General features: G+C 45.7%; 1 protein-coding gene across 3 annotated transcripts in view; it reads right to left on the bottom strand.

Moving 5' to 3' along the window:
- The window catches only part of HEG1 (heart development protein with EGF like domains 1), a 54,556-nt gene that overhangs the window by 9,991 nt on the left and 16,816 nt on the right, over nt 1-27,749 (bottom strand). For 2 of the 3 annotated variants that reach the window (XR_008450363.1, XM_054069763.1), the window contains exons 2-21: nt 25,402-25,677; nt 24,164-24,394; nt 23,499-23,786; nt 22,657-22,845; nt 21,835-22,146; nt 21,102-21,416; nt 19,724-20,056; nt 18,482-18,790; nt 18,002-18,331; nt 16,992-17,285; nt 16,118-16,459; nt 13,740-15,101; nt 11,328-11,447; nt 9,618-9,712; nt 8,295-8,353; nt 7,660-7,820; nt 5,824-5,958; nt 987-1,029; nt 838-875; nt 228-315 (exon numbers count right to left, since the gene is read on the bottom strand). Coding sequence is in view for 2 of the 3 variants with exons in the window: in XM_054069763.1 (XP_053925738.1) it covers nt 228-315; nt 838-875; nt 987-1,029; nt 5,824-5,958; nt 7,660-7,820; nt 8,295-8,353; nt 9,618-9,712; nt 11,328-11,447; nt 13,740-15,101; nt 16,118-16,459; nt 16,992-17,285; nt 18,002-18,331; nt 18,482-18,790; nt 19,724-20,056; nt 21,102-21,416; nt 21,835-22,146; nt 22,657-22,845; nt 23,499-23,786; nt 24,164-24,394; nt 25,402-25,677 (5,320 nt within the window). In the remaining variant the exon portion in view is untranslated. The remainder of the gene's footprint in view (nt 1-227; nt 316-837; nt 876-986; nt 1,030-5,823; nt 5,959-7,659; nt 7,821-8,294; nt 8,354-9,617; nt 9,713-11,327; nt 11,448-13,739; nt 15,102-16,117; nt 16,460-16,991; nt 17,286-18,001; nt 18,332-18,481; nt 18,791-19,723; nt 20,057-21,101; nt 21,417-21,834; nt 22,147-22,656; nt 22,846-23,498; nt 23,787-24,163; nt 24,395-25,401; nt 25,678-27,749) is intronic. The other variant, XM_054069764.1, reaches the window with a different exon arrangement.

Here is a 27,749-nt window from a genome sequence, read left to right as displayed (position 1 = left end):
GGCTCATGCTTAAGAGAGGAATTTTTTAGCTTGCTTGCTGGAAAAAAAAAAGATAGGCCCCACATGAAAGCACAACAAAATAGTTCAATATCTCTGATAAACTCATTTTCTTAGCTATGCTGTGTTTTCACCTATATTTTGGTCTTTCGAGGTTCACATGTGGAGCACTGTGTAGTGTAACCCACTGAGAAGATGCTATGCGAGCTGGGGCTGGCAGTGGTACCTACCGGCAGCAGGTGACAATCAGTGCTATGCCCATGATAAGCAGAAGTAACCCTCCAGCAGCTGCGATTACCACGGTGATGAGCTGATAGGCTACAGATGGGAAAGACAGAGACACACTTAGATGTTGTCGTATATACTAATACAAACATACCCACAGCCTCCATGCAAAGGGATTAGCTGTTTATTTCCCATCTCCCCTCCCTCTTTAAACAATATTGCCTTAAATCTTCAAGTGAAACGGATGGAGTTAGAGATTTCCTTCTGAGGGAAGAACAAGACCTTGTTTCCTTAGAAGGCAGATTCCCTTTACTGCTAGATAAAAACAATTCAAACTATATTTCATGGATTCACCTCTGAATAGCTTTTTTCACTATATGTGTTATCATGACAGAGTATCCAGAGAAAGATTTCCTTTCATTAGGAGACAGCATTAAGTCATCTTTGTCAAAGACAGTCAACAAAATAATTTCAACAGAAAATGAAGAAACAAAAAACACTGACAAGAGTAGCTTGTACCTACTGCATTTTAGACATAGTCACTTGCAACAACTTGTTTCAAATTTCCCATTTCTCTTGCTTTGGAAATGAAAAGAAACAAAACTTGGTACTTACGGTTTCCGCAGTTGAATCCGCCCAAGCCAAATGGGCAGCTGGTAACAGAAAACAACAGGGAGTTTCAGCAGCTTACTTGTGCCAACGTGTCACAAAAACAATATTAAGAAGGATGGTGGGGTAGGAGAAGGGCAGAACAGTCACCATACCTCACACAGGTCTCATTTTCCAGCTTGTATCCATCTTCACAGGCTAAAAACACACAGGAGAGAAAGGCGGTGAGCACCGCGTAGTGGTGCAGGACAGACATTTCCCATCACCACTCCCCACGACAGCCTCACTCCAAACAACTTTGGGAATCAACAAGCCTGTCTGTGCTGCCGGCACAGCAGTGATGTGAAGCAGTATATTCTCTGGCTTAGATAAAACACCATGCACTTAATTTCACCTCCTGCTGCCTTTGACTGGGACCATTTCAGGGCTTCCCAGCAGAGCCAGCTCAAAGCCTGGCACAGAGTGGGAAGCTGGTAACATAATTCCCAGCAGAACCTTTTCTTGCCTAAATGGAAACTCAATGCACACTTGTACTGCATCCCACAAGACAACAGGGTGAAACATATGCAAGTGCCTCCCAGTTTTTATTTTGAAACTTCATTTGAACAGTGCTGCTTTAGCTTTGATGCAAGTTAATCGTTACTTTTCAATGTAGTACTGCAACAAAATATTATGCAAACACAGCTGGTGTAACCCAAAGTGGTATGTTATGATTTGCCTCATGTCACCTTTTTTTATTTTCTTTCAAATTTGGAACTAAATGAAATTTTGAAATATCATATTTTACTACAGAATAGAAATTAAATTTCCTAGGTGTAAATAACCCAGAAAACTGCTATGTACAAAATGTTGGTGAAAAACTGAAAAAAAGATAGCTTCAAAATAAAATAATTTGTGTGCTTAGGGACAGCTATCCAGTCACTCAAATTATCTGAGAAAATTATACTACCCCTCTGATGAACAGTAGAGGTGATGATACATTGGACACACAATTACAAGCTTCAGATTACTGGTGAGATCACCTTTTCTCAGCCATAGTCCCACCAGAGCTCCTGGAAGTTCACTGCCTTTAACAGAGACAGCGAAGGTGGTTGCTCAAAGACCTCGGTAGGAGTGACACAGAGGGAGTCCCTTTGGGCAGAGGGACAAGCCAGGACCAGCACATGAACGGCCCTTGGGGGTCTGCGAGACATCACTCAGGGGTCTGGGAAATCCCTGGAGCACATTTCATGGGGAGTAAAACTACACGAGTAAGTGAAAACAAAAATGCTCATGGATTCCTTTCCCCCTCAAACACTATATGCTTAAAACTGGTGAGGCAGCAGTTCTCAAGCCCTCTTCCCCTCTGCCATGCTCTCTAACTGGAGGGATAGCACATGGCTGAAAGCTCTGGCACTTTCTAATCCCAGCAAATTTAAGGAAATTTGAAGGTAGAAGAGGTCCCAGCAAAGCTGCAGCAAAGCCCTCAACTCCTCCTCTGCTGCTCGCAGCACGCCAGGTCCTTTTCCCCTCTGGCACAGACAGCTACTGTATTTTCAGAAACACTTAGCACAGGAAGGGAGGAAGGAAGAAAACTAGGATAAATGTGTAATGTTGTCCATTAGGATGGGCTGGCAATATCATAGTAAACCAAGAGAGAGCACTAACATTCTGGCTGGATTCAGAAGTTTATGGCTCTTCCAGCATCGATAACAAGCGATACTGATGCCAGCTGGGAGCAATCGAACTGTGACCTCCCCCTCATAATACAGGTCACAGAACTTCCCTAAATTTAATTCCTGTTTCAAATCAAATAGTTGAACTGGAGCTACGTTTTGGAGAACTATCCAAGACTGATTTTCATATGTTCAGTGACAATCAACGACAACCGTGAGTCAGATGCTCACAAAGTTAATTTCCCCAGCCACTAAAAACATTCACCTTCTTTTTGGTCTGAATGATCCCAGTGTCAAATCCCAGCCTTCTGATATTTGCTTGCTAGACTGGAAAAGGTTATACGATCAGACTTCTCCTCCTCACTATCAAATAACTCCTTTGCATTTAATAAAGCCAAGCGCACTGAGACCTTCGAGTCTCCCTGATTATTGCAGCTTTTCTCTGAATGCTGACAGATTCTCTTTGACCCTCTTGATTTCTTGTTCCCAAAAACAGATGTCACAAGCCCAAGGATAACAAAACTTCCCCTCTTCTGCCTACTTGAGTCCCCTAAATATACCTGGGGAACATATTAGCCTTAGAAGTCAGAGTGGGCTCATCTTTATCTGCCAGGCCCCCTTCGCAGCTCTGCCCAAATCTCTGCTTTCTAGGAGATGCAACCTACAGTGTACCTGGATGTCTGGCCTTGCTTGTGGTGATATTGAAATACTGTTTGACTACATAAGATTTACGAAGTGTCTCATGTCACTCAGCATGCCATTTTCCCTGCGGAGTGTGTGGATGCAGATGAGTGATCAAGAATATTGCAGCTCTAGGCACAGACTTGTCAACTGGTGCCAACGATGACATGGGGGCTGATGTCCACGATAGCTGGACTTGCACCCCTTTCTCTGTACTATACAGCCCCACTACTCCCACACTACCTCTTTCAGTACATTTATTCCCCCAGAGACCACACCAGCACACAGGTCTCAAGCCAGGAGTGGAGGCAAAGAGGAAAAGCAAGATCTTGAACATGCAACTACTTGTCTTATTAAATACTTGGTGCTTATGTCTTTTCCTCTCCTCACCCTGCCTTTTCCTGCCACTTTGCTTTCTCCTCTGGCATCTTTCCTGCTCTTTTGAACGTGCTCCCAGGAGAGCTTGCACTGTCACACTTACTCGGCAAGCTTTCAAACATGAACAGGGAACAGAAGAAAGACTTAAGTGTAAGGGCCAAGCAAAGCTATTGAGGTTTGCTTTTCTATTTTGCTTTTGTCTTCCCTAAAGAGACTCAGGGGGTCTCTTTGGAAACCAGCTTTTCTGCTCCTTGCTTAGCTCTGGAAAAGCTCTGTACTTTTAAAAATAGCATGGCCTGGAAAAGTTGGCACATTAGATTTGTCGCCCTGTTTCTAAAACAGCCCCGAAAATATTGGGAAGATTGAAAACCAGCAACAACCCAGAGACGATAGAACTGCACAACGACAGGTACCATGGTCGACATGTGAAAACTCCTGTGGCTCAGAGACTCAACCCTTCTTTGGTCCAGGGGATGCTTTTTCAAGCAGGCATTACAAGGCAAGATGGAACAATCCAAGGGCGTGAGGGCAGCTGACCTCCCATGCCCCGGAGGCTCTCCCAGCCGCACCCACCTTCCCACGAGAGAAACCGGACAGGGCAGCACAATAGCCATTTCCCTCTTTGCAAATACTATAATTGGAGTTACAGTGCCACATTTTCATGACCCACAATGAGGGTCAGATGCTCAGGAGACCTCAGTTCCTGTTTAGTCACTAAGAAGGCAGAGATATTCAAAGAGGCTGGCATATTGTATGCTATATTTACCAGAAAATAGTCCTAAATATCAAATGAGAGCCACAGCTTGGCTTTTGAAAAAGACTTTAAAAACTCCAACCACCTGGCTTACTCCGAAATGATGCTGAAAATCTGCTGTCTTGCTGGAGCGTGCCACCATGCAGTTGGTGCTACCCTCATGCTACTGCACTGCAGCCTAAATCCTGCATCTACACTGTCTCTCAGATAGTCTCAAGGTGGTCTATAAGATGTTTCCTACTCACAGCAGAAAGCTGAAGGTATAAAAGAGGTCTCACTGTATGCAGGAAGGGTTTTTATATTTTGCCCGGCAAACAAGACCATCAGTAGGGAGTAACCATGCGTACCAGATGTTATACACAATCATCGCATCTGAGTGCCTCACAGCCTTCCAGGTATTTATCTTCACAACACTGCTTGGCAAGAGACGTGGACAAGAGAAATGAAGTAACTCGCTCTGGGTCCTCCCAGTCAATGATGAAGCAAGAACTGGGCAAAAGCCTCCCAGGTTTCATCTCAGCTCCCCACTCACTACATAAGCCCTTCCCGGCCTCTGAAGGGTCTGGAGATGGTCAGTATTTCCTAATAGAAATCCTTCCCCCAACATACAAGGTGAGGGAAGGAAAGGAAAATGCAAAGGAGAAAGGTTTTGCCTGGAGCTACGAAGAAGAGGAGAGACAGGACAATGTCCCTGCACTCAAAGATGCCCATTTCCAAGATGTCCATCCCAGAGCCTTCAGCACATGAGTTATTTCCAGATACATTTTTCTTACTCTCTGATCAGATTTGGAATTGATAAAGTATCTCTCCCTATTTCAACACTAACCCAGAAGACACTGCCAGAAACAATATATAACCACTATTGTAATTCTTATTGGTATGTCATCAGAAAACTCCATTTTCTGAGAAGCCCTAGAATGACTGCTGGAACTAGGGCATGGACATCCTGATCCTACAGACGTCATTTGGACCACTGGCACGTGGACAAAGACCTCGTTTAAAATGGAGCAAAAACAGGTTTCATGATCTGAGGAGTAGATAAAAAACAATATATCCATTAAGCTTAAAATTTCTGATAGGAACGCAGCTGAAAAATATATTCATAATCATTTTTAAATACCTATTTAAAAATATCGATGATGTTTTAACATAAGCTTGTGAGTTTAATGCAATTCTCCTAAGTTCGCTGAGAGTTCAGACAAAGTCAAAACAGGCAGAGCCGCACGTCACCTCTGTTCTGTGCCACTGAACTGGAGCCCAAAGCAGCCGGGCCCCTTTCTCCCTCTTCTCAATCACTGTGACTCACAGCATGCTCCAGAAAGAGATAATATTATTCCTAGAGAGAGCCTGTATATTCAGCGTCTGCTGAAAAGTCCCCTAACTAAATAAAAGAAACTTGAGCTGCCAATATTTATTCATAATATGGAGCTTCTCGTAGGCACAGAAATGCACACACACTCATTTCCACTGGGAAAAAAAGTTTAAGCAAAATTCAGGCAAAATATACCACACAGACAGCAATACCTCTGCAGGAGTGATCCATCTTGTTGTATTTGAAGTACCCACTTTTGCACTGGCAGAGCGCAACTCCATCAAAGTCGGTGCATTCAGAAGTTTCCTTGTCACATTCAGGGTCTTTCTGCCTGCACAAGCTGCCAACTGTCGGGAAGAGGTGGCCAATATCAGCGTGGTTCTCTCTAAACCTGCCAGTGCACACATTTGCTTTCCCCAGGCATCACATCCAGCACATGTGCTGTTTTAATTAATTTTCCTTATGTTTTAAATAACATTTGTTCCATTAGGAGACAGTCAACATCACGCTATGTCACCATTTCTTGCACATCTACTGTCATTTGGACAGGCAAACAGAGGGAGCGAATAATAAATGTTTCAGCTGGGAGGCAGAAGGGAAAATGAAAAAGAAAAATTTGGCTAAAACACATTCACCCCCTGAGACAGTTCAACAAATCAAATTTTAAGTTTATATCAAGGAAAACATTTTGCTCAGACCAAACATTTTTTTCTCACTTCAATATTAAGCACTGGATTTTTTCATATTTCAAACAAAGAATTTGTCCTTTCATTTACATTACTTTGAAGCAGTGTTTTACTTTAGAACGTCAGATTCGTTACAATGAGCATTCAACAAAACTGTGGGTAAATGATGGAAATTGTGTCAACAAATTTACATTTTTTACCAGGAGGTCAGACTAAATGGAATATCCAAATGGAAAAATATTCATGAGAAACAGGGTTTTATGGAAAACATGTCACTTATTTGGAATTCATCTTTTATAAACCTCTCCCTGCTAGATCCAAAATCCTTTTTTTTATCTGATATCTTTTCTTTTAAGTACTCAAATAAGAACATAATTTGTTTCTTATTCTGCTTATTTCAAGTCAGAAGGAGACTTTCCCAGAAGCATTGTATTGGCTAGACATAATCTAAGCGCATCTATCAAAATAATTTAATTAAATCCATGGTGGAATGTGGCTTTAAAATATGGCACTTTAAAATAAAAGCACATGCTAAATTTCTCATCCTTGTTTTTACTTTGCCAAAACGATCTGAAGGGTTTTGCACTACACCCAGGCTAAGCGCTGCTGCCCGTCATCCTCAAAGCCTGGAACTCTGAAGTTGCAGGGCTCTTTGCAAGAGCTCATCTTTCAGTGTTGCTCCCTCTCCCTGCATCCTGCTGATACCTCTCATGGCTAAATCTCCTCTACCATTCCCTTGGAAAGTGAAGACTGGGCAGTGCAGGGCACAGGGCCACCAGGACCGATGGAATCTACCTGGAGAAGGTCCTGCATAACACTGATGTGCTTCTCCAGGTGTGCCACACTCTTTAGCAGGCAGAGGATTTGGTAGAGTAATAAAAAGCTCTTAATGGTGAACTATTTTTACACCCTGCTACGCTGAAATCCGGCAGGCAGGAGAGCACAGCTCCCTGGATAGGCTTCAGCAGTTCTGATCAGCTTCACTGAAGGGTTTTCTCTCTTGCCTTTTATGCCATTTCTCCAGCTCCTGGCCACACGGGTGGAATAAGACTTACAGTTTTTTTGATCTGACCAGGGCCCGGTGTCATATCCCAGAGATGAAAGGCTGCCCTACAATGCTTCTAATCCTGTGCTGCATGATGTTTTCACAGAGGCAGATTTCTCACACATATGGTGAGGATAAGGCTCAATACCTGCCATCCCTTTTGTACTGCAGCGCTCTTAAGATGACTCCCATTTAAATAAGACAAAAAGATTCAGAGCGGCTTTTCCAAATGCCAAAATCTTTCTTCCTCTGTTACAAAAGAAGCCAAATACAACATGATTTCCCTTCCCATCATTGTTCCTCCAGATGCTACTTACCTCTGTGGAGGGTTTTCAGGCTGGAGAGGAACTGGCAGGCTTCAGTGGGAGATTTGCAAGCTCGAATGTAGCTTTTGACACTGCTGACAACATCGTAGAAAGTAATGTTGGATGCTAAAGAGAATGTGGATTGCACTGAAACATACACAAAATTTGTCTCCCTAACAGAAAAAAAAACAAAAACAAAACAGCCCTGAGTACTACAGATCAGTCTGATGTCATCGTTAGCACTTTATACACAGGACTCATATTAACGCATGTTATACACAGGACACTTATTAATGCAAGTGATCCTTATCACAGATAAAATATTGCATACATACTGAAACAACCACGCATCATAACAAACTTTTATAAACAGGACAAACTTAGAGAGAGGCAAATCTGGAGCTGGAAGATCTGCTGGAAGCTCACTTTGAAACCAGCCATAAATCCCCCCTGGACATCTGACAAGCCTGTGGCCACACCACTCAGGCCAGGAGGATACTCGGAGAGCTGAGCGAGGTGGTCAGGCATTGTAGCTCCACGCCTTGTGCTACTGCCAGGCCAGATTGCATCAAGCCCAGCACCAACTCAAAATGGAAAATGTGGATCTCAAATTGAACATCCCAAATGCTCAAGTACCTTAGCCTTACCTGGTTGCTTTAACTGTGGAGTGGTGGTACCCTGGCAAGCCTGACAGTGATGAATCGAGCTGCAGGGAAGGAGAGAGCAGCTGTTAGTGCCCTGGGAGATGATGGAAGGAGGCAGCCCAGCAGGATGCAGCATGGGATAACACCCCTGGGTCATCAGCACTATCACCTACATTCACCAGGGCTGCCTACTGAGGCTGAGGGGGCTCTAAGCATCCCAGTAGTTCGTCTGTTCAATAAGAAAGATGCACAGTTCTGTTGTGAGTAAAGAACAGACAAAGTCACCATAACCCCATCTGGGTCAGGAACAAAGACCTGCAGATTTTGACATGAGCATCTGCTTGGTGTTCTACAAAGGCCAAGGACAGGCCAGAAGCCAGCTGGGAGAATGCCCTGCATGAGGTTGAGCCCAGAGTGATGCCCTCACAGATTGCACATCCTCCAAGAAGCCTCTCTCCCCTGGGATCTGCATGGTTGGTTGTCTTCACTTCCCAGCACATGCTACGCAGGCAGCACCATGGTTACTCACCCCAACTCCCCCCTCCTTTGCCAGTATCTTCAAACCACCTACTCCAAAAAGAGTTTGTATGAACTACAGGCAGCCCCAAAACTGCTAAAAGGATGAACTTGTGGATGCAATGACGTGGCTAAAAAAAGCACAGAGATGTACCTGTCCTCAGCCCAGGGGTCTTTTTGGAGCAACTAATGGTTCAGCATACGGGGAAGCCACCAGCTCAGCCAGCGCTTGCTCTCAGCTGACCAAGGGCCACATGGTGGCAATAGCACGGCTAGGTAACTCTACGAAAAGGAAGGTAACTTGGGTGGCTGGTGTGCTTCATCCCGCAGGGTTTGGCTAAGAGCAAGGTGGCACCAGCTGCAGTCCAAGCTGCCCCAAGAACAGTGAGATTTACTGATGAACGATGAAGCCCAGAGTTACCGTTTTAATGTTTGACCCCTTTCGAGATCTGGAAAAGGCAACACAGCTAGAAGAGACTAGGAAAGGATGGAGGCTACAGAAGTGTGAACTCAGACACATCACTTCACAAAAAGGGCTCCAGGATTTTCAGGGCAGATACACTGCCTTAAGACACATAGGAGCTGGATCTCTCCACTGCTGTCTTGATAGCCTGGCCAAGGCAAGGCGAGAAGTACTGGGATTTAAAAGTGTACAACTCATCAGTCCTACTTACACCAGACCAGGACGGTTTAATGATTAAAAAGGCTAAATCCACACTGCAGAGTCTCGTGGCTTCCAAAAACCAACATAAGAAGAGCAAAAGGACCTGTGTCATCAGCATTGCTGACATCCCAGTAATTGACACTTACCATCGCCAGGATTTCAGCCTCAACGTGAAGGAGCTCTGCATACTTCCCATGGGTAATATTAAATTTCAGGGGGACCTGGCCAATAAATATTCTTACTAAAAAGGAGAATAAAAGAAGTTAGCTGAAACACATCTCCATGCCACATGTAGCTGCAGTTTCATCCACCTTACATGACGGACTGTCTGCATGGAAAATCCCTTCACACAGCGGACAGAAACTAATGTCTGACAGCCATTGCCCCAATCAAGTGAATTCCCAGCCCTGGGATTTTTCCCAAGAGTTGCTGTGATTTTCCCACAGCTCCAGTGGAATTCCAGAGATCAACACTGTGGAATAGCCAGCATTTCACCACAGTGTTCATACATTTTGTATAGAAACACAGGCTAATTTAAAAGGATCCCTGAGCACAGAGAAAGATGGGTAAATTTAGTAACAAGACAGTTTGAGGTACCTAAGCTATTTATAATAATTGGGATAAATGTTATCAAGTCTCTCACCCCTCCCTCCAATGGAAAGAAAGCAAATCAACAAGTCAAAATAAAGCACTGTAGAAAGGATATTTTCATTTTTCAAATTGTTGGGCAGAATGAGCAATGACATTTGAAAAGAGGTCCAAAAGATGCATTTTTCCGTGCTTAGATTCATATTTGATTCATAGCAGCAGAATGCAATAATCCCAGTTGTCCAGGCTCAGAGAGATAATATCCCTAAATCTTGTATTAAGTGTCATGAGATACTCAGTGGAAATGAGAACTCGGAGCTCCAGTTTTATGTTCCACCAGAAAAACAAATACAGTTGCAGATAAAGCCTCCAATTCTTTCTCATTTTTCCCAACTATAGAGCCTTTCTTCACCACAAATTTTATATCAGACAGCTCTAACGTAACAACTCAGGGTATAAATGACAATCACGTTCACAGTATTTATATAGTTTGCCCATATCACAGTTCAAGGCATAATCAAAACAGCTCTCTAAATTGGAAGCTGACACATTTCAACTTTAAGAAATGTTTCAAAATACCATTCAGGGACACTTCACCCATGTTTTCTTAGCAAAATTTCCATGCCTCTAATCCTCTCTGATTAAGGGTCAGAAGAAACTCTAGCAAAATAAATTCCCCTTTACAATGGGACATTTTAAGTCCTTGAGACTGAAAGTCCTCTATTGGAAAGGAGGGTGGCAGAACCTGAGTTCCAACTAATAACTGTGCTGCACAAAAAATGCTAAAGGTACAAAACAAGACCTTGATTTTACGAAGACTTTCACAGGTGCTTAATTTTCCATACATGGCTGATCCCACTAAGCCAGGTTACACAATTGCCCCCCTCACTTCTCCCAAGCCAAGTGCCATCACCCAGGTTTGCGGGGCTGGGAGCTATGACAAGTTGCTGAACAGCTCTTGTGGGTTGTAAAACCCATCAAGAACAGAAATGGCATGTCTGTCCTCACCAACAAGCTGGAATCCACTGCTCTGTTGCTGTGTTTTTAAGAAAACCTCAGCTATCACTGTGCCTGCTCCCTGGGGCACCCCAACACGACAGGCATTAGGCACTGCACTTGTATAAACACTAAAAGACTCTTGTTAAAAGTGGTGGGTGGGAGGAACATTAATCTCCTGAACTAGTCTGAGCCTAGGTTAAATTTTTTTAGAAGATTACAGATAACTATTTCCATATTTTTCTTCCCTGGCTTTTCATGTGTTTTCTTACCTAAATTGCACTTTCCTTTTTCCAGCTCATATCCAAGAGGACACTGACAGATATAGGAGCCACGGGTGTTGTTGCAGGTGGCCAGTGCAGGACAAGGGTTGGAAAGACATTTATCCACATCTACAAAAGTAGAAAAAAAAACCCCAGCTTATAGTATAAGAATCACAAAAATCACCAGCTGTTGAGTTGAAAAAGATCAGCTTGGCTCTTCTTCTGTGACCCCCTGAGCATTATCAGATGCTTCACTGCATCATTTGCACTTACTATTCATCCAGTTCTTAATTATTCTATTGGAGTTGAAAAAATAAATACAAACCACTTTCTCTTGAATACTCATTCAGAAGCTCTTGGGATCCAGTACTGACCCACGTTAATACTAACACACGGCTTGTTTCCAGCAGCTCTCATCTGCAGATCTCGGGGTGCTTTTCAAAGACAAACAACCCTACAGTCACTGATGAAGAGAACAAAGAGAGGACCTTGGTAGCCAGAGGTAGACAGAGGAGCATGGGCTCATTCACCAAAGCCCTGCACTGTTCATCCAAGCTCTGTTTCCATGAACCAAAGCTAGAGCTTGAACACTGATGCAGTCTTTAGAGTACCCAGCAGCGGCAGGGTCATCCCCAGCTCCCGTCACCTCCTTCACTGGGGCTGCAGCCTCCTCCGTGCCACGCTGCGGTTGCTCCCAGCAGCAATACCTGCCTGTGACACTGCTCATAGTGCACTTCCCACTGGGTGAGCAAGGGCTTGGGGACACTAACTGTGAAATATGATGTTTCAGGGGATTAATGACAGTAGTTTCAGTTGCTTCATAGATCAGACAACTCAAACTGCAAGTCCTGGAGAAGATATCCAATACCTTCCTTAGGGAAAAAAAAAAACCAAACCATGGCCTGGTCAAAAACACTCCTTTTGCTGTGCTTGTGACTCACACGAGCACAAATGCACATCACACACATGTGCAAGGCCAGAGTATGGGCAGGGCTATGAATTCTTCATGGCAAGGTGCTACAAGATGAGCAAGACAGCTTTATGCGCCACTTATACCTATTTTGCAGCTGCTGCTGAGCGCTGCAGCAGAGGCAGGAAGGATGGACTTTGGGGTTAAAGCACAAAGGGTGAGTGCCAGACCCATGCATGTATTTCTGACAGCGCCACAGCATCGCACGGCATCACACAGGCCCTGCAGACCAGACTCCTGAGCCACCCTCAGCACCAGGACATGCCATTGGACACAATCTCCATGTCTCGACCAACCTGGCATGACTACCTCAGTATAAGTGAGAAGGAGATTTGGTGTCTCTGATCTAAGCAGCCAGAAATGAGTGGGTATATTTTACAACATTGGCTTTCACTTTGCTGTCCTTCAGTCTGTGCTTTGTACAGAGTGGACCAGGGCAGCTTCTTCTCCTGTGGTAATGAGTGCCCACATATGAAGCATCATATCACAGGCAGCAGAAGGATTTTTCATTCTAGTAAATGGCAAAACTCAGTGTTTAAAGGAAAGAGTAACTTGACAAAAGTATGAATCGGTAAAAAGGATATATTACACTAGGTTTTTATTGTAAAAAATCCATTCTTGTATGGTGATTTTTTTTTTTTGCATGAAGCCATAGCTATAATAAAAACCCATTGGCCTAAGAAATAACCTTTAAGTACTAACTATTGGATGGAATGTATTGGATGGAATATTACTAGTATTTCACTGAGATTAATGCCATTAGCACACACAACATCCTACAGTGTCATAAGGGCCAGCCTCTTGACCTTTACACACAGAAATTATTTCTATTCATATAAAACTTCACTCAGTGTATTCACTTGAGAAGGTAAGGAGCTTGGAAGCAATAACAAATGATTGTAACAATACACTTGGCAAGCCTACAGTATGTGGCCCATCAGGAGAAGCAACAAGCCCTTGAGTAGGAGATTATTTAGTGAGGGGGGGAGAAAATGACCATAGGTCGTGATAAGAGCAGAAGGTATTTTCTAACACAAATACCAAGTGCTGGCCAACTGCCGTTTCTCATGAATAAGATAAATATTGTTTGATATCAACTGATATTGGTGACTGATCAATAAATATAAATTGCATCCTAACTTATCTGGAAGGTCAGTCAGCTTTATTTTCTTGAAATTATCAATTTTCAGCTTCACATTTCTATCAGAAATGTTCACCCTAATGCTCACCCTTTTCCAGCAGTTCAGCTTGATTGATAAATCCTTAGCTTAAAAATACCAATATGGAGACCAAGTTCTTACCTTCAAATTCTGCTGCCAGCAGACTCGCAATATATATAAACATACATACATACATACATACATACATGAAGACCCTTAAAGTGGGACCCAGGTGTTGCTGGGCCCCTCATCCCTGGCCCCATCACTGAGGAGTGCCATTAGACACATTACCTGTTGCCGGAGACGATGTCCTCAGTCCAACTGTGCTACTTGACAGAGGAACAGTGGTTGGCTTGGTAGCAACTAAAGTAGTTGCAATGCTCACAGTGGTCTTAATGGTTGAAGGGACTTCAGAAGGTCTTATAACAGGAATGGTTTCCTTGGTGACTTTATCAGGCCTTGCAGTGGTGGGATCCACAGCTTCTGTGCTTTCAGCAGTGGTATACACATGCTTAGTGGCAATGGTCGTTTGAGGTCTGTGGGCTTTTGTGGAGCTAGCATCACCTACAGTTGACTGGTGACTGGCCAGTGTTGTCAGTGCAGGTGGTTTCACTGTGGTCAGTGCCACTGCAGGGACAAAGACACTGTGGTTTGTTGCACTTGGTGAGGAACTCAGAGGTGCATCTGTCGGCCCAGCCCGTGGGGCACTGCCAGGCATGGTGACCAGTGGTGTTGCCTTCCTGGAGCTGCTCCCCTGAGTGGTGGTGGCTTTCAGCGAGGTGGTCTCCATTACTGTCACAGGAACAGACACAGACACGATACGACCACCAAGTTGCTCCATGGGCCCCGTGGGGAGAGGAGGAGACCCAGTGGAGGTGAAGGTGGTGCTGTTTCGGGGCTGGTGTGTTACATTGTGCTTGTTGGTCCCTCTGGGTGAGCTCCCAGTTTCAGCAGCTGTGGAGGGCACCCCCCTGACTACAGTCGTAGCTACAGAGGTGCTTGCTTGACCACTATCATTGGACTGTGAGATGGATGATGGTGATGAAAACAGAGGCAATAAAGATGCTAATGAATAAGATGGGGAAAGCAAGGGGGAAGTGGGCAAGGAGGATGACAAAGCCTCCAGAGGGGGTGAAGTCGCCATCACAGAGGACGAGAGTGGGTCAGATGACTCTGATGAGGTAAACAAATAAGTTGGTGGTGTAGATGATAGCGAGTGATACATTGATGATGCTGAGGAAGAGGCAGGAAATGCTGATGAAGACAGAGATGATCTGTCAGTGGTCAATAATTCAGACTCAGTTTTGAAGACAGTGGTATTTTGTACACTGCGTGCAGAAGAAGTCAATAGCTTAGAAGAGCGTACTAGCAATGGTTCTGTAGATGGTTCAACAAAACTGCTATCGTTGGATAAGTTGCTCCTCCCATCCTGTGCTACAGAAGTCTTTGATAAATCGGAAGGGTTAGAAATCTCAGAAAAAAAGGTAGAACTTTCTGAGGAGTCAGCAGAGGTGCTGCTATTTGAGATAGATAAGAGGGTTCTTTCTCCTCCTCTGGTATACGTGGTTGAAATGTATGTGCCATCTGTATGAGAAACTGAGGTCCGTTTCTCAGCATCAATGCTACTGACTGGCTGATGGCTACTTGAAAAGCCTGGAATAAAAGGACAAAATACAGAAAATACAGAAAGATACAGTAATGTTGAAGTATTTTGATGTCATACTAAAATCACTTGCAAAATACACAAAATGTTCTTGTCTGTGACTGGCTCATGCTCTTCTAAATATTTAGAGCACCATCTAAGCACAAATATCAAATCAGGAGTCTTCTGCGCTCCTTATTTCATTCTGAAGTGGTGAACTTGGAAAGACAGAAGGCTCCCATGAAAGCTGTATGTTTCTAAAACACTTTTCTTCCAGAATTGCTTTGCTGATATGATTGAGCGCTTATCATTCCACAATATTTTACCGCAAGCTAAGCAGGAAAACTCATCTGTTCTCTTTATCACTCATAATTTCTAAAACTTACACCCTCTCCCTCTTATACTCCGTTCCCAACTAAAGAATATCCGTATTTTTCAGTCAGTTTGCCTTCAGACACAGTGAACATCATGCCTCTGCAGGATGAAATTATTATATTATGTTAATTTGCAGCTTATCATTAATACATTGATTTAAAACTTTGCAGTCAGGAAATCCTAAATGAATAGTACATCAGTCTGCAAAAAATTCAGATTATTTAGCATAAAAGGTGCAGTCAATCTTACAACATGAATTTAAAGATGTACAGATAAATTCAGCAATCTCTAGAAATATTTTTTTTAAAGGGTTCTGAACATTTAATGTAATTCTACAAATTCCTTAGGTCAGCAAGAAACACTTCTGAAAGTATCACCCATAAGAAACTAGTTAGGATGAAAAAAAAAGTGCATCAAAACAAGAGAGTTTCTCTGCTTAGCTCACGTTTTCAGTTCTGGAATGACTCCCCGATTCCCTAGCCAGGGTCTTGCTTTGAGACTTTGGATAAAATCATCCCCTCAAGAGTACCCACCGGAGACACTGTATGTACCAATCAATGAATGTCAACTCTGTATATGCTGTAGGCAAATGCACACCAATGTGGATTACCCTTACTACCCTGAAAATGTACGCCAGGAGACATTAACTTACTTGTGAGATCATTTTGGAAGGAAGAATAAGTGGGCATCTTGGAAGAACGTGTGAAGAGCGTCTCTGTTGCAAAGTCCGTGAAGCCCACGCTGCTGGCCGAGGCATTGGCCATCCCACTGTGCTCCACCGACACTGGCGGATCTGGCTTTGGAGAGCTGGCAGCTTTGCCATAGGAAGGAGAGCTCTCAGTGCCACTGGCCAACACGCTGGCTGTCACCGAGCGCAAGATCCTTTCTCCACCGTCAGCTGACGTGGAGGTACTGTACGCAGGATCCGTGATGGGGCTAGACAGCCTTTCCTTGGCACTTGAGCTGCTTAGTGAGCGATGGCTGCTGCCCGTGGCTGGAACAGGATCGAAAAGCAGGCATCTGATTTTATCATCACAGAGCAAAGAGCATTTGTAATTTCTACAGTAATTCTGTTTTTGAAATGCAGATTAATAAAACTGCACAGATAAACCCATATTAAATGCAGATTAAGTAGATCTCACATATCTATCACCTTAAATGTGGATTTAACAAACAAAGTGTACTCCAAAGAAACAGGGTTGTCCAAATGCAGAGGATAATTGATAGTATTAGAGTCATAATGGCATATTTGTGTTACTTATAATTATTACCACAAGCAAGTAGCAGATGTCTTCTATAGTAAGAACCTACATGCCTCATTCCTGAGACATTTTTGTTAAGCACCAACAGCTGCAGATACACAACACCAAGAAGCAAAATCACCACCACTTATAAAGCCTGCCCACAATACCCACAACTGCTCTGACACACGTGTGGCCACATCAAGCCCACGGAAGAGGGGGAGGGAGAGGGGGAGTGGGTTTTCCCCTAATTTAAATTCCATCCCAGAGTTAAGAAAAACTCACTGGAAGGTTCACCGGTAGCTGAGAAGTAGGTGGAGACCTTGGATGAAAGGGTGACCTTGGGCTCTGGGTACCCTGCTTGGCTGGACGAGACATGTCCCGCCCCAGACCACGCTGTGGAGGATGGGAGGGGGCCGGTGTGAGATTCCCCGGGCGAGTGAGACGTATGGCTTGTCACTGCTGTGCTCCACGTGCCATGATTAGCTGCAGGCTGATATGTCCCCTCCCCATGGCTGGAGAGTGTCATTGAGATGTACGTGGTCTCAGTAGGAGCACCAGGAACTCTTCTTCCTTTCTCTGGAATCGCAAAGCATATATATATAAACATATATATATGTATGTATATATACTGTATATTAATAATCCCTTTGAAGCTTCTACAGGGACTGTAATGTGAACACTTCAGTTCCCACAGCGGAGATGGCATCCGGTTAACCAACAGCACCTATTTGCTAAGTCGTGGTCCCAACTGATCTGTATTTTCTCCCTTCACATCAGAAAAATAAACCAGATTGGAGTGCATGGTGTTTCTGGAGAATAGTGGCAGAGAAGTATAACCCGGTCTTGGACATCTTGCAGAAAATTCTTTTAGGAGGGCCTGTGGGTTTCAAACCAGCTCTGGTGGTACTCTGGAAGCAGAGCCGAGGCTGATAATACAAAGGATAACTGGGATATAAGGAATGGTGAAAGAAGTACCGCTTCCTTGACACATCCCATGCCACATTCCCTTGGTTTGAGGGCTGAGGTTGAGGCTCCACGGCAGCCTTCACATGTGGCCCAGAGGACTTACCTGGCTGTCTAGTTCCTGACACAAGAAGTGCTGCCACAAGGCCAGAGGGAACTGTGGGGTGAGTAACTCACCACCTGTGCAATGCTCAGACACCCTTCCCTAAAAACCCGGCTTGCTAATAAGGCAAATCTAGTTCAAAGCAAGAAAAGGAAAGGTGGGCGCTGTGGAGGGAGTGAGGAGGAGGGATGTCCTCCATGGCAAACCAGGAAAGCACAAGACTCACCTGAAGCACTTGGTGAGGGTACAGGCACTGAAACACTGGGAGGAACCGTAGGCAGCGACTTTGTTGCAGGTTCACCCAGTCCAACACTGTACTGCGAAACATTGCTCTCTCTCTCAGGCTCTGCTGCTGCTGAGGACGACAGAAGGACCACATCCAAGGTTCTGGTATGGAGTGAAGGGGGAGCGGAGCTCTCTGCCATGCTGGATGCTGCATGGGTGTCTGACATAGGCATTGGGGTCCTCTGCCCACCACTGGTAGCTGTCACTGAGCTGGGCGTACTGGTAAAAGGAGGACTGGGCAGGTGTTCTTTCATAGCTGAGGTCCGTTCTGCTGAGAAAGGACAAAGCAAAACTGATTTATGCACACTAAGCCATAAACAGTTGGGTGTGCTTTTGCCCATCACCACTCTTAGGCTGACAGCACAGATGTTATGTGGCAGAAGATCTAAACTTGGATAAAACTGGGATGGTCAAAGCTCACCTGGGGAAGCACTTTCCAAAGCAGACAGTGAGCCTGTGAGCAATGGGTCTGTGGACATCATTGTAGCACCTCTGCCACCATCAGCCCGGGCTCCTAAAGAGGACTGGGTATGGTCTGAAGAGATGATTGTTCCAGTACCAGTGGCAGAAAACTCTGTTGTTTGGGACAGCCTGGTGCTGGCTGGCAGAGACCTTAATGTCCTCCCTCCACCCTTAGTGGCTGCTGTGGAAACAGAGGTCCTGGTGGTGGGGAAATCGGTTCTTCTCTCTGTTGACAGGATGCTGAATGATGCAAGGCTGCTTCCAGTAGCTAAGATGTGATAAAGAAACAATTCATGTTTTTACACATGTGAAACTATAAATAAACAGACAAGCTTTCTTCCAGTAACGCTCAGAGGCAGCAAGTACAAGCACAAGTAGAAAATATGAGAAGATGTCAATCCAGAGAAACAGGAAATTTCCAAACACATGAAATCTCCTTACAGAAATTTGTCTTCTAAAAAACTGTGGTTTGATGCTGAGAAACATGCTGTTATATAAAAATTGTTGAACTGCTACAACCGGGCACTTGATTTCACCATTATGTGTCTGAATGCTCTCCATGCTGCTAGAAGAAACAATTATAATAACAACCCAGAAAAGCACGGCAGTCAGTTCAGACAAGGCACAACACTCAGCAGTGTGAAGGTCTTGGAGAAGTCTGAAGAAATGGGGTCAGGAGGATCGGACGCCTCCAGTAACACAGTGGGGTCCAGGACCAAACAGTGGCACGAAGGACCTCAGAGACAACATTTGAAGTTGCTTTAAATTTTCGAACTGATTTGATTTCTGGGAAGCAGTGTGATCCAATGGTTAGAACAGAGGGCAAGAACTGAAGTTTGGTCCCTGGGGCTGCAGTGACGTGATCTAATCCTCCCTTGCTTAGTTCTCTTGCCTATAGAGATAGCAACTGGAGACAGTAAAAAAAGATCATGATTTGAAAGTTATTATTTTTCTTGGCCTAATGAAACTTTCCATACGTGTGCCCTTTCTGTAAAAAAAAAACAACTGCATTTTTTGGTCAAGCAAGAGCTGAAATATTTCAGACACAAAAATCACGTTTCATCCTTCCAAACAATATATTCTGCAGAGATGTCATGTCTATTGACAGCAGAAAAAGAGTCAGGAAAGTGTAAGAGATTATAATAACAGTTCACCTTTTACTTATAAGAAAAATGGTATTTCACCTCTATCTTGAGCTCACCTGGGGAAGGACCTTCCAAAGGAAAGTGAGAGTGTGTTAGCAAAGGGTCTGCCACCTTCTCCGTGAAACTCGTGGTTTCTCTGGACCCATGAGCTCTGTAGGTCTCTCTCACAGAAGATGTGGATGAGGATTGGATCGTGTCCAAGGTCCTGTACATGGCACTACTGGATGTAGAGGCTTCTGCTGCCCATTGGCTGCTGCCTGTGGCAGACCTCAGGGCCTTCCTACCACTGCTGGTGGCTGTGGCTGAAAGGAAATCTCTGGTGGGAGAGGAAGCAAGGGTTTTTCGCTCTGTCGTTGAGCTGTTAACTGGTCGGTGGCTGCTTCTGACACCTAAGATGCAACAAAACCAGGTTTGATGTATGCATATATTTGGGGGATCTTTGTACAGGCTATGTTTGCACACTGTTCATTGCGATATTTAACAGATCAAGTTCTCAACCTGGAAAAGAAGCTGCTCAGGGAAGAGGTGAATTCCCTATGTTCAGGCATATGTGGCTTACAAAAGGCCATGAAAACCACAACTTAAACCCATGCCTTTAAAGTGCAGGCTGTGCACAATACCCTATCTACGCATTTAAGGTGCCTCTGAGCCTGTTTAAACCAGGAGTATATGCCTTTAACTTCAAAGCAAACCCAGAGGATGAGCTGAAAAAGGCCCGCTTTAGGTTTTCTAGTGACAGTCCAGAGAGCCAAGCTGCTGTTTCAGTGCCAGGCTGATGGCATGGTCACGGGACCAAGCTCCCCACAGCACTGGGCATCCAGGGCCAGACACGGCCTCACCCATAAGATGCTCAGGAACACCTTGTCACCCCAGCCTGGCATCCAACCCAGCCTGATTTACCCCATGTTTGGCAGGCAGGTTGCCCCAGGGTTCTCCTAAACCGCAGAGCTGGGGATGCCAATATCCCACCAGCTCACTAGGAGCAGGTACTGCACTACGACTCATAGAGCATTGGGTTTAATGGTGAACTCATGGTGAATGCTGGAACAGAGCTCACTTGGGACCACTTCAAGAGCATGGGCAAGTCAGCACTATTGTGGATTCCTAAAATGTTACCTTCCTCACAGACCAGCCTGCACGACAGACGGAGCACCAGGCAGTGGCTGCAAATCCCCAGCAAAAGTGTTTCCAGCAGGCGTAAACAATAGCTGCTCTTCCCAGAAGATTACTTTCATTAGCAATAAGGACATTGATGTTTTTCACTTTTTCACCCAAAAACTGAAATCCACTCTCACCCTGCCCCCCTGAGGCAGCCAGTAAGAAAAATACTCACATATCCAGTAGCAACTGATGGCTATATTGAAAAAAACCAGCACAGGGGTGTGAAATCCCATCCAACCCCAAAGCAGCCAACTTTCAGACTAACAAATTTACCTCTGAAAGTACTTTCGGAGGCAGAGCGTGAACTTGTGAGCAAAGGCTTTCCAGCAGGTGAAGAGAGGTCGGTGGCTTCCAGTAAGCCATTAGGACCATGTGTCCCAGTCCTCAAGGAGGAGAAGGTCCATCCCAAAAAGCTGGTGGGGTCAGTACTGCTGGCAGAGTCCGTTGTCACCGTGGCTATGTGGCCATTTGTGGGGGACCCTGGTGCCCCTGCTGCCACACTGGGCCTATCAGCACCACGGGCATCCAAGTGCACTGTTGCCTCTTTTGCAGTTGGGATGCTCTTGGGTTCATAATTGCTGCTAAAAGCTAAAAAAAAAGAAGAACAGAATCATAAAACCGCATACATGTAAATGCAAACAGCTGCATAGGTTTCATCTTTCATCCCACTATCAGTAGACATAGACTACATATGTGTGAATATTTAATATGATAATATTTAATACTAGGAAATCACTGAGACGGGGGGGGAAGCAGTCTCTATATAGGACCTCCTGAAGTTATTGCTTGCAAAATTCAACTGCAAGTCTGCAAGGAAAATCTATCCTCCTCTTCCAAAAAGAATAATATTTATCCATACTTTCATTTCTGTGAAATGTTTTTAAACGTACAGAATGTGCCAAATACAATATTATTCCTCCTTTCTTTAAAATAAAAAGGATGTATTTTCTTTATAAAGAGTCTTTAAATAGTGTTCTGAGTTATACAGCTAGCTATCAAAACTCACTTGTGGAAGCGTTCTCTGAAGCAGACAGTGAGCTCGTGAGCAGCAGGTCTGTGGCACCTCTACCACCACCACCACCCTGAGCTTCCAAGGACATCCCAGGAGACCAGGTCTGGTCTGAAGAGCTGGTGATTTCAGTACCAGTGGTGGAAATCTCTGCTGCATTGGTAAGCCCGGTGTTGGTTGGCAGAGACCTTAACATCCTCCCTCCACTCCTGGTGGCTGTTGTGGAAACAGAGGTACCGGTGGAGGGGAAATCCGAAACTCTCCTCTCTGTGGCCAAGACGTTGGATGGCTGGTAGCTGTTTCCAATGGCTACAGCACAATAAAAAACCCTGGATTTATATGTATGAAATTATAAACAGATGGATCCATTTTCTTCCCAGATGCTTACAGCGCACATACGGATATTAAGCATAGGAAGTTTTCAATCTAGACAAAGTGCTCTTTTGGAAAGGCATGAATCCCCCTGCCGCAGGAAGACCTTACACAAAACTCAGGGCTCGCTGCCAGGACAGGACGACTTCACGAGAGATGGGGCTGCTCGGCCAGCAGGAAAACCCACAGGACAAGGGCTGCAGAGACTTGTGTTTAAATCCTGTCTTTGCTCTAAGACTGGTAGACATTGGCCCAGACTCTTGTAGGGGTTTATTTGGAGCTTGAACATGGCATCAAGCAGGAAAGGGGGAAAAGCTGAGCACAGCCATGTTCCCGTATCAGCCTGCAGCTCACTACACATCCCCAGGCGTAACAGGACACGGGGAAAAATTCCTAAAGAAGCACAAAATGGGGAAAACAAACAAATCTTAGACTAACCAAGCTCACCTGTGGCAGCGCTTTCCAAAGCTAGGAGAGAAGTGCTGAGCTGGTGCTCTGTGGAGGGTCTGTGGAAACGTTCCTGTGCCGGGGCCACTGAGGAGGGCACCCAGACCAGGGGCTCAGCTACAGAGCCGGGCACTGCCCTTCGGATACTGGACTTCAGGTCTTCTGCAGCCCCACTGCTGCTCCCAGCAGCTGTGGCAGAAGGAAGGTTCGTGTCAGTGAGAGCCCTGGAGATGTTTGCTCTTGGCAAACCCCGAGCACAGAACAAGGACTCAGCAATGCCAAGTTTTTCAATAAGCTCATGTGGAGTGGGTCAAAGTCTCTTTTTGAGAGCTCCAGAAATAGCTGCTCATAAAGCAACTGAGGGGCAGACAGGGATGTCGAGTTAGTTGTCACATATGAGTTGTTGAAGCACAGGCATCTCACCCATGTAGACAAGAGCAAACCCACCCAGCACAGCTGTGACGGTGAGTTACCAACCTCAGGCCCTGGTACAGCACCACTGGCGTGGGACACACAGCTCAGGTGGGCTGGGACCTCGCCTTCGCTCTGCAGGGTGGGCACTGAACCAGCTGAGAGTTCCCAGCTGCAGATGCCCACTCTGCAGAAAACATGGTGATAAGGTTCAAAAGTTTTACTACTTTTTTGGTTTTTTTTTAATGGAAAATTTTGGAGCTTTTTCAACCAAAAAAATTCAGCAGGGAATTTCAGCTAACCACCCAATTAATAACAAACAGAAAGCGTGTGCAAAACACAGCGTCTTCCCTGTTTTGTTTCAAGAGAGCAAAAGCAATATAAAAGCTTTTTAAACCTCTACAACAAACCCATGGGCCAGCAAACCTCACCTCTGAAAGTGCCATCCGTGGCAGGCAATGCTGTCAGCACAGACCTTGTGGAGTCCCCCATGAGATCCCTGGGGTGTACTGTCAAGCGGTTTGCACCAGTCTGGGTACTGGAGCCCTGGGGCGAGGAGTGGGGCTGTCCTGGTGAGCCAGGGGCAGGAGTGCTGCGCAGGGGTCGCCGTGTCCCCCCACCACTCCCTGAGGGTGAAGCACCCATGGTGCCCGTGGGAGGGCTGCTGGCTGGCTCTGTGCCCACCCAGCCACTCACCATTCGAGAAGGGCTGTCAGAGCCTGCAACACAATGGGGGAAAGCAAACGTGAACGCAGAGACAGGCTGAGCTGCCCAGCCAGCACCCTTCACTGTCACCCTCCACCTCCCCCTGCAGCCCACAGTCCCCTTGCCTGCTCTCTGCCTACAGCAACTTTGTGTTTGGGAGCTGCACCAAGTAATTCCTAATTTTCAAGGCCAGGAGAAGCCACATGAATCCTCCTCTCCACCCCCGTGCATGAAGCAAGCCCCAAAAACTGCACTGAGCACCTGGTGAGGATGGAGGGCCAGATCCAGCACACAAAGCTCTAGCAGAGCAGGGAAGCCAGCCTTAACCAATGCCCAGTTTCTCTGGGAAACAGCATCCACCTCATTCCCAGGCTGAACTGGGATAGCTCACCTCGGGGGCGACTCTCCACAGATGCAGGCAGCAGCACCGTCCTTGTTGCATTGTTGGACCCCAGCATGTCCCAGTCCCCATGATGCCTGCCCAGTGTCCTCTCAGCCAACTCAGTGCTTGTGGCTTCCAAAAGCTGTGGGGTCCTCTCGGCAGCTGCAGGGGTGCCAGGGGAAGCCAGAGCCCTCTTGCCTCTCTCCCAGCTGCCCGCAGCACGGTGACGACTTCCAGCAGCTGGGAAACAACGTAAAGAGTGTCATGTTCCCCTTGGAGAAGTTAACGTGACTTGGCTGGCTTGGTAGCAGCATCACCTGCTGTGGTACCCAGCCCTACCATCTGCAGTGGGCAGGGTCACAGCAGCACACCTTGTGTTTCATCTATTAAACACAGAAAACGCCGCAAGAGGGACTGCTGGGAACAGAGGGTTTCGGTCATCAAAAAAATACTGGTATTTCAAAATTTGTCTTCATTTGTGCATGGCAAGAGAAACCCAGATTAAAAAAAAAAAAGAAAAAATACTAAAAATACGGAAGGCAGTAAACAGCTTATGGCAGGACAGCCAGGGGCCGGCACCCTGGGCATGCCAGCTCCACATTCAAGCTTCTAAGCAGAATAAAAAAAGAGGAATTAAAAAATTAAAGACAACTAGGTTCACATGCCAGTAAGATGCTTATTCAGGTATATTGAAAAAAAAAAAAGAAAAGTGGACAGGGCAAACAACACAGCCTAGTCCTGCTGGAGTGGGAAACAGGCTTTGATTTAGTGCATGCTTAAAAAGTGCATTAGTTTATTCACAACCACAGTACCGTCAAAAGTGGTGAAGATTATGAACAAGCCCAAGGGTAAGTGCTCACTTGCACAATTTCCATGTGAGGACCTCAGCTACAAATCCTGACGCAGCTGGTCAGATATTTTTAACTCAGGCACTTATAATCTAGGTTGGGTTCACAATGGGGTTCAGCTCCTCCCAAGAGGAGGCGTGCAGATACCAGGGTCTCCTTTGAGGTCCCTGGATAAGTAGGACTCTTTGGGGTGCTGCTGCATGGTGAATAACGACAGCAGCAGCTCCCCAGAATCACCTTCATTGTAATATTAAAAACAAAAAAAACCCAACAATTTTCCTGGAACTGGATTGATCTGAGTTTCTAGAAGCAGGCTGGGAATCCCTCCTAACCCAACAGCTACACGCAGTCCATGAACTGGGTACAGCAAATGGGGACTCTCGTGTAGACAAAACTCACCAGAAGGATGGCTGGGCACGGGCAGGTGGGTCGCCGTCCCAGATGGGCTATCTGGAGATACTGCTCCTGGCAGGGTGACAGCCCCACTGCTGGCAGGGGGACCAACGTTCCCTGTGATCCTGCTCACTGCTGGCACCACAGTGTGCTTGGCAGGCAGTGATGCTTGTTCCCCGCTCTCAGCCAGCATTGTCACCAGCTCCACACTGTCCATGAGAGCACCAGAAGTCCTCATCTCCATGTTGGAACTTTTTCTCATCTGATGGCTGCTTTCAGTGACTGAAAGGAAAACCAAGAAAAGAACTAAAATCCCAGCAGCGCTGGATGTGCAGGCTTGGCTCATTGCAGTAACACCACAGTCAAGCTCTGACCTCATTTACAGTAAAGAAAATTTTGCATATTCAAAACAGAGACATGAAATTTATTTTTGGATTCACATGACTGGAAATTAGACAGGTTTAGGGGCGTAAACCAACCTCTATGCACAAGATTAATTCAATTCAGCACCCCCATGCTTTTTTTGCATGTTTTGCATCTCTTCTCATCCCATTTCCACAAGTTTCTCCTGCATTTCTACCACCTGGTCTATCACATGGACCTGAAAATTACTTCTCCCAGAGAGAGCAACAGGTATGCTTTACAGCAGCTCCAAAAGTTCAATATAAACATGTTCCCAAACTGGGCTCTAAGCAAAGAGTGAAGAAGTTACCCAGTAGCCAACTTCTCAGCTCGGTCATTAACGCTGACCGCTGGTAGCATCAGCAGGATGAGTGCAGCAGCTGTAGCTTCAGCCTAGGGTCTGCCATCCAGTCTGATATTGCCTGGAGCAGAGCATCAAGTGACAGCTGTTGTGAGTGGTTCTAGCAAGATTTGCCAGAAGAAATTAAGGTTTCCAGCCTGCAGGACCAGCCAGGGCTGTGCGAGGATTTCCCTGTACATTGGCCGTGTGAAAAGCAGCAGTGATTGTCCTCGCTCTATGTTACAGCCTCGAGGTTTGGCTGACACCGCAGCTTCAGATGCTCTTCGAAGTCCACAAGTCAAAGCAAGTCCAAATCATGGTTGTGTCATCTGAAATAGCGAGATCCCAGTTTAACCTAACTTCCTTATAACCAAAATGGAACAGCCATAGCATGTTCCACTCATAGGGTCAACAGAACGGGAGGCTGGCTAGAGAAACCACAGTCGAGGATGGCAGAGTCTGAAGCCTGTCAAGAAACCAAGAAAAGACAACGGTAGAGGAACTGTGCTCACTCTGCAGCTCAAAATCCACCAGGCCATGGGACATAACCCGCCTGGATGCACACAGCATCTCAAATCATGGCTGCAGATGATAGGCAGTGGCGAAAGGCACCACCCAGCCTCTATCCAAAATTTCTGATGTTCAAGGTTAAGCCTTGCATATCTGTCCTTGGCCTTCAAGCACGTTCTGTAAGGAAGCTGTGCCTCCAAGAAACCCCCATGGGACAGCTACTCTTCTTTGCCTCACATGTCTCCTTTGGGGCTGCTGTATCTGCCATGCCAGAGGTGGCAATTTCAGGAGTGGTCTCCCCTCTTCTTCTAGAACAGCTTCAGTAGGAACTGAGTAGGAACTTAGTAGGACAGTCTGCATTTCATCCCAGAAGTCTGAGCACCACGAGGCCCAAGGAGACAACAGAGCAGAGTCCCTTGTTTGCCTTTAATGATAACCCTCGGCACTCCTGCGATACCTGCCTCACTGAGCACACCAAGTAGCCGCTGCCATTTGGAGCCTGCCTTGTCCTATGAGCCAATTCCTGTCCCATGTAACAAGCTGCTTGTTGTTGCCCCTTGGATGACGGGATGGGATGCTGCAGGGGTGGTTCACCACACTCATTTGCAAGCCAATACCCACTCTGTAATTGTAGTCCGCAAGTCCATTTATAGCAGCCCTGATGCTGAAAAATGTGGGTGTGCTGGAGGGCAGTGCACTGAATTTCCCTCCATTCCCTTCTCGCTAAAAGCTTTCAGCTGTGCCCCAGCAGCCAGCTTTGCTGCACAGAGAAAAAGGCAAAGCAGCAGTTGCTTACAGAAACCCTTAGGGGATGAGAACAGACCGAGGGAAATTTGCTTTCTCAGGTTGCCAAGTCATTTGTCAACAAGCACTCCAGCCAGGCACGCTAAAATATATAGTGGGGCACTACAGCAGGCATTTAATTGCCACTTCTCAAAAATAACCCTGGAAATGCCAGCAAGCAGTACCTTCAGCTATGACCCCTGATTGAATGGCAACTGGTTTGAAAGCAAAACGCTGCTGGTTTCTTGTCTGTTTGTTGCTTGCCCTGCAGATCAACCCTGGAGCTTTCTCTAGAGTCTTCTTGCTCTACTGAGCTGTT

This window comes from Cuculus canorus, chromosome 6 (genome assembly GCF_017976375.1).
Source record: "Cuculus canorus isolate bCucCan1 chromosome 6, bCucCan1.pri, whole genome shotgun sequence".
Taxonomy (NCBI): domain Eukaryota; kingdom Metazoa; phylum Chordata; class Aves; order Cuculiformes; family Cuculidae; genus Cuculus; species Cuculus canorus.
Note: the sequence above shows the minus strand (reverse complement) of the source record. Positions and strands in the feature narration are given on the sequence as shown.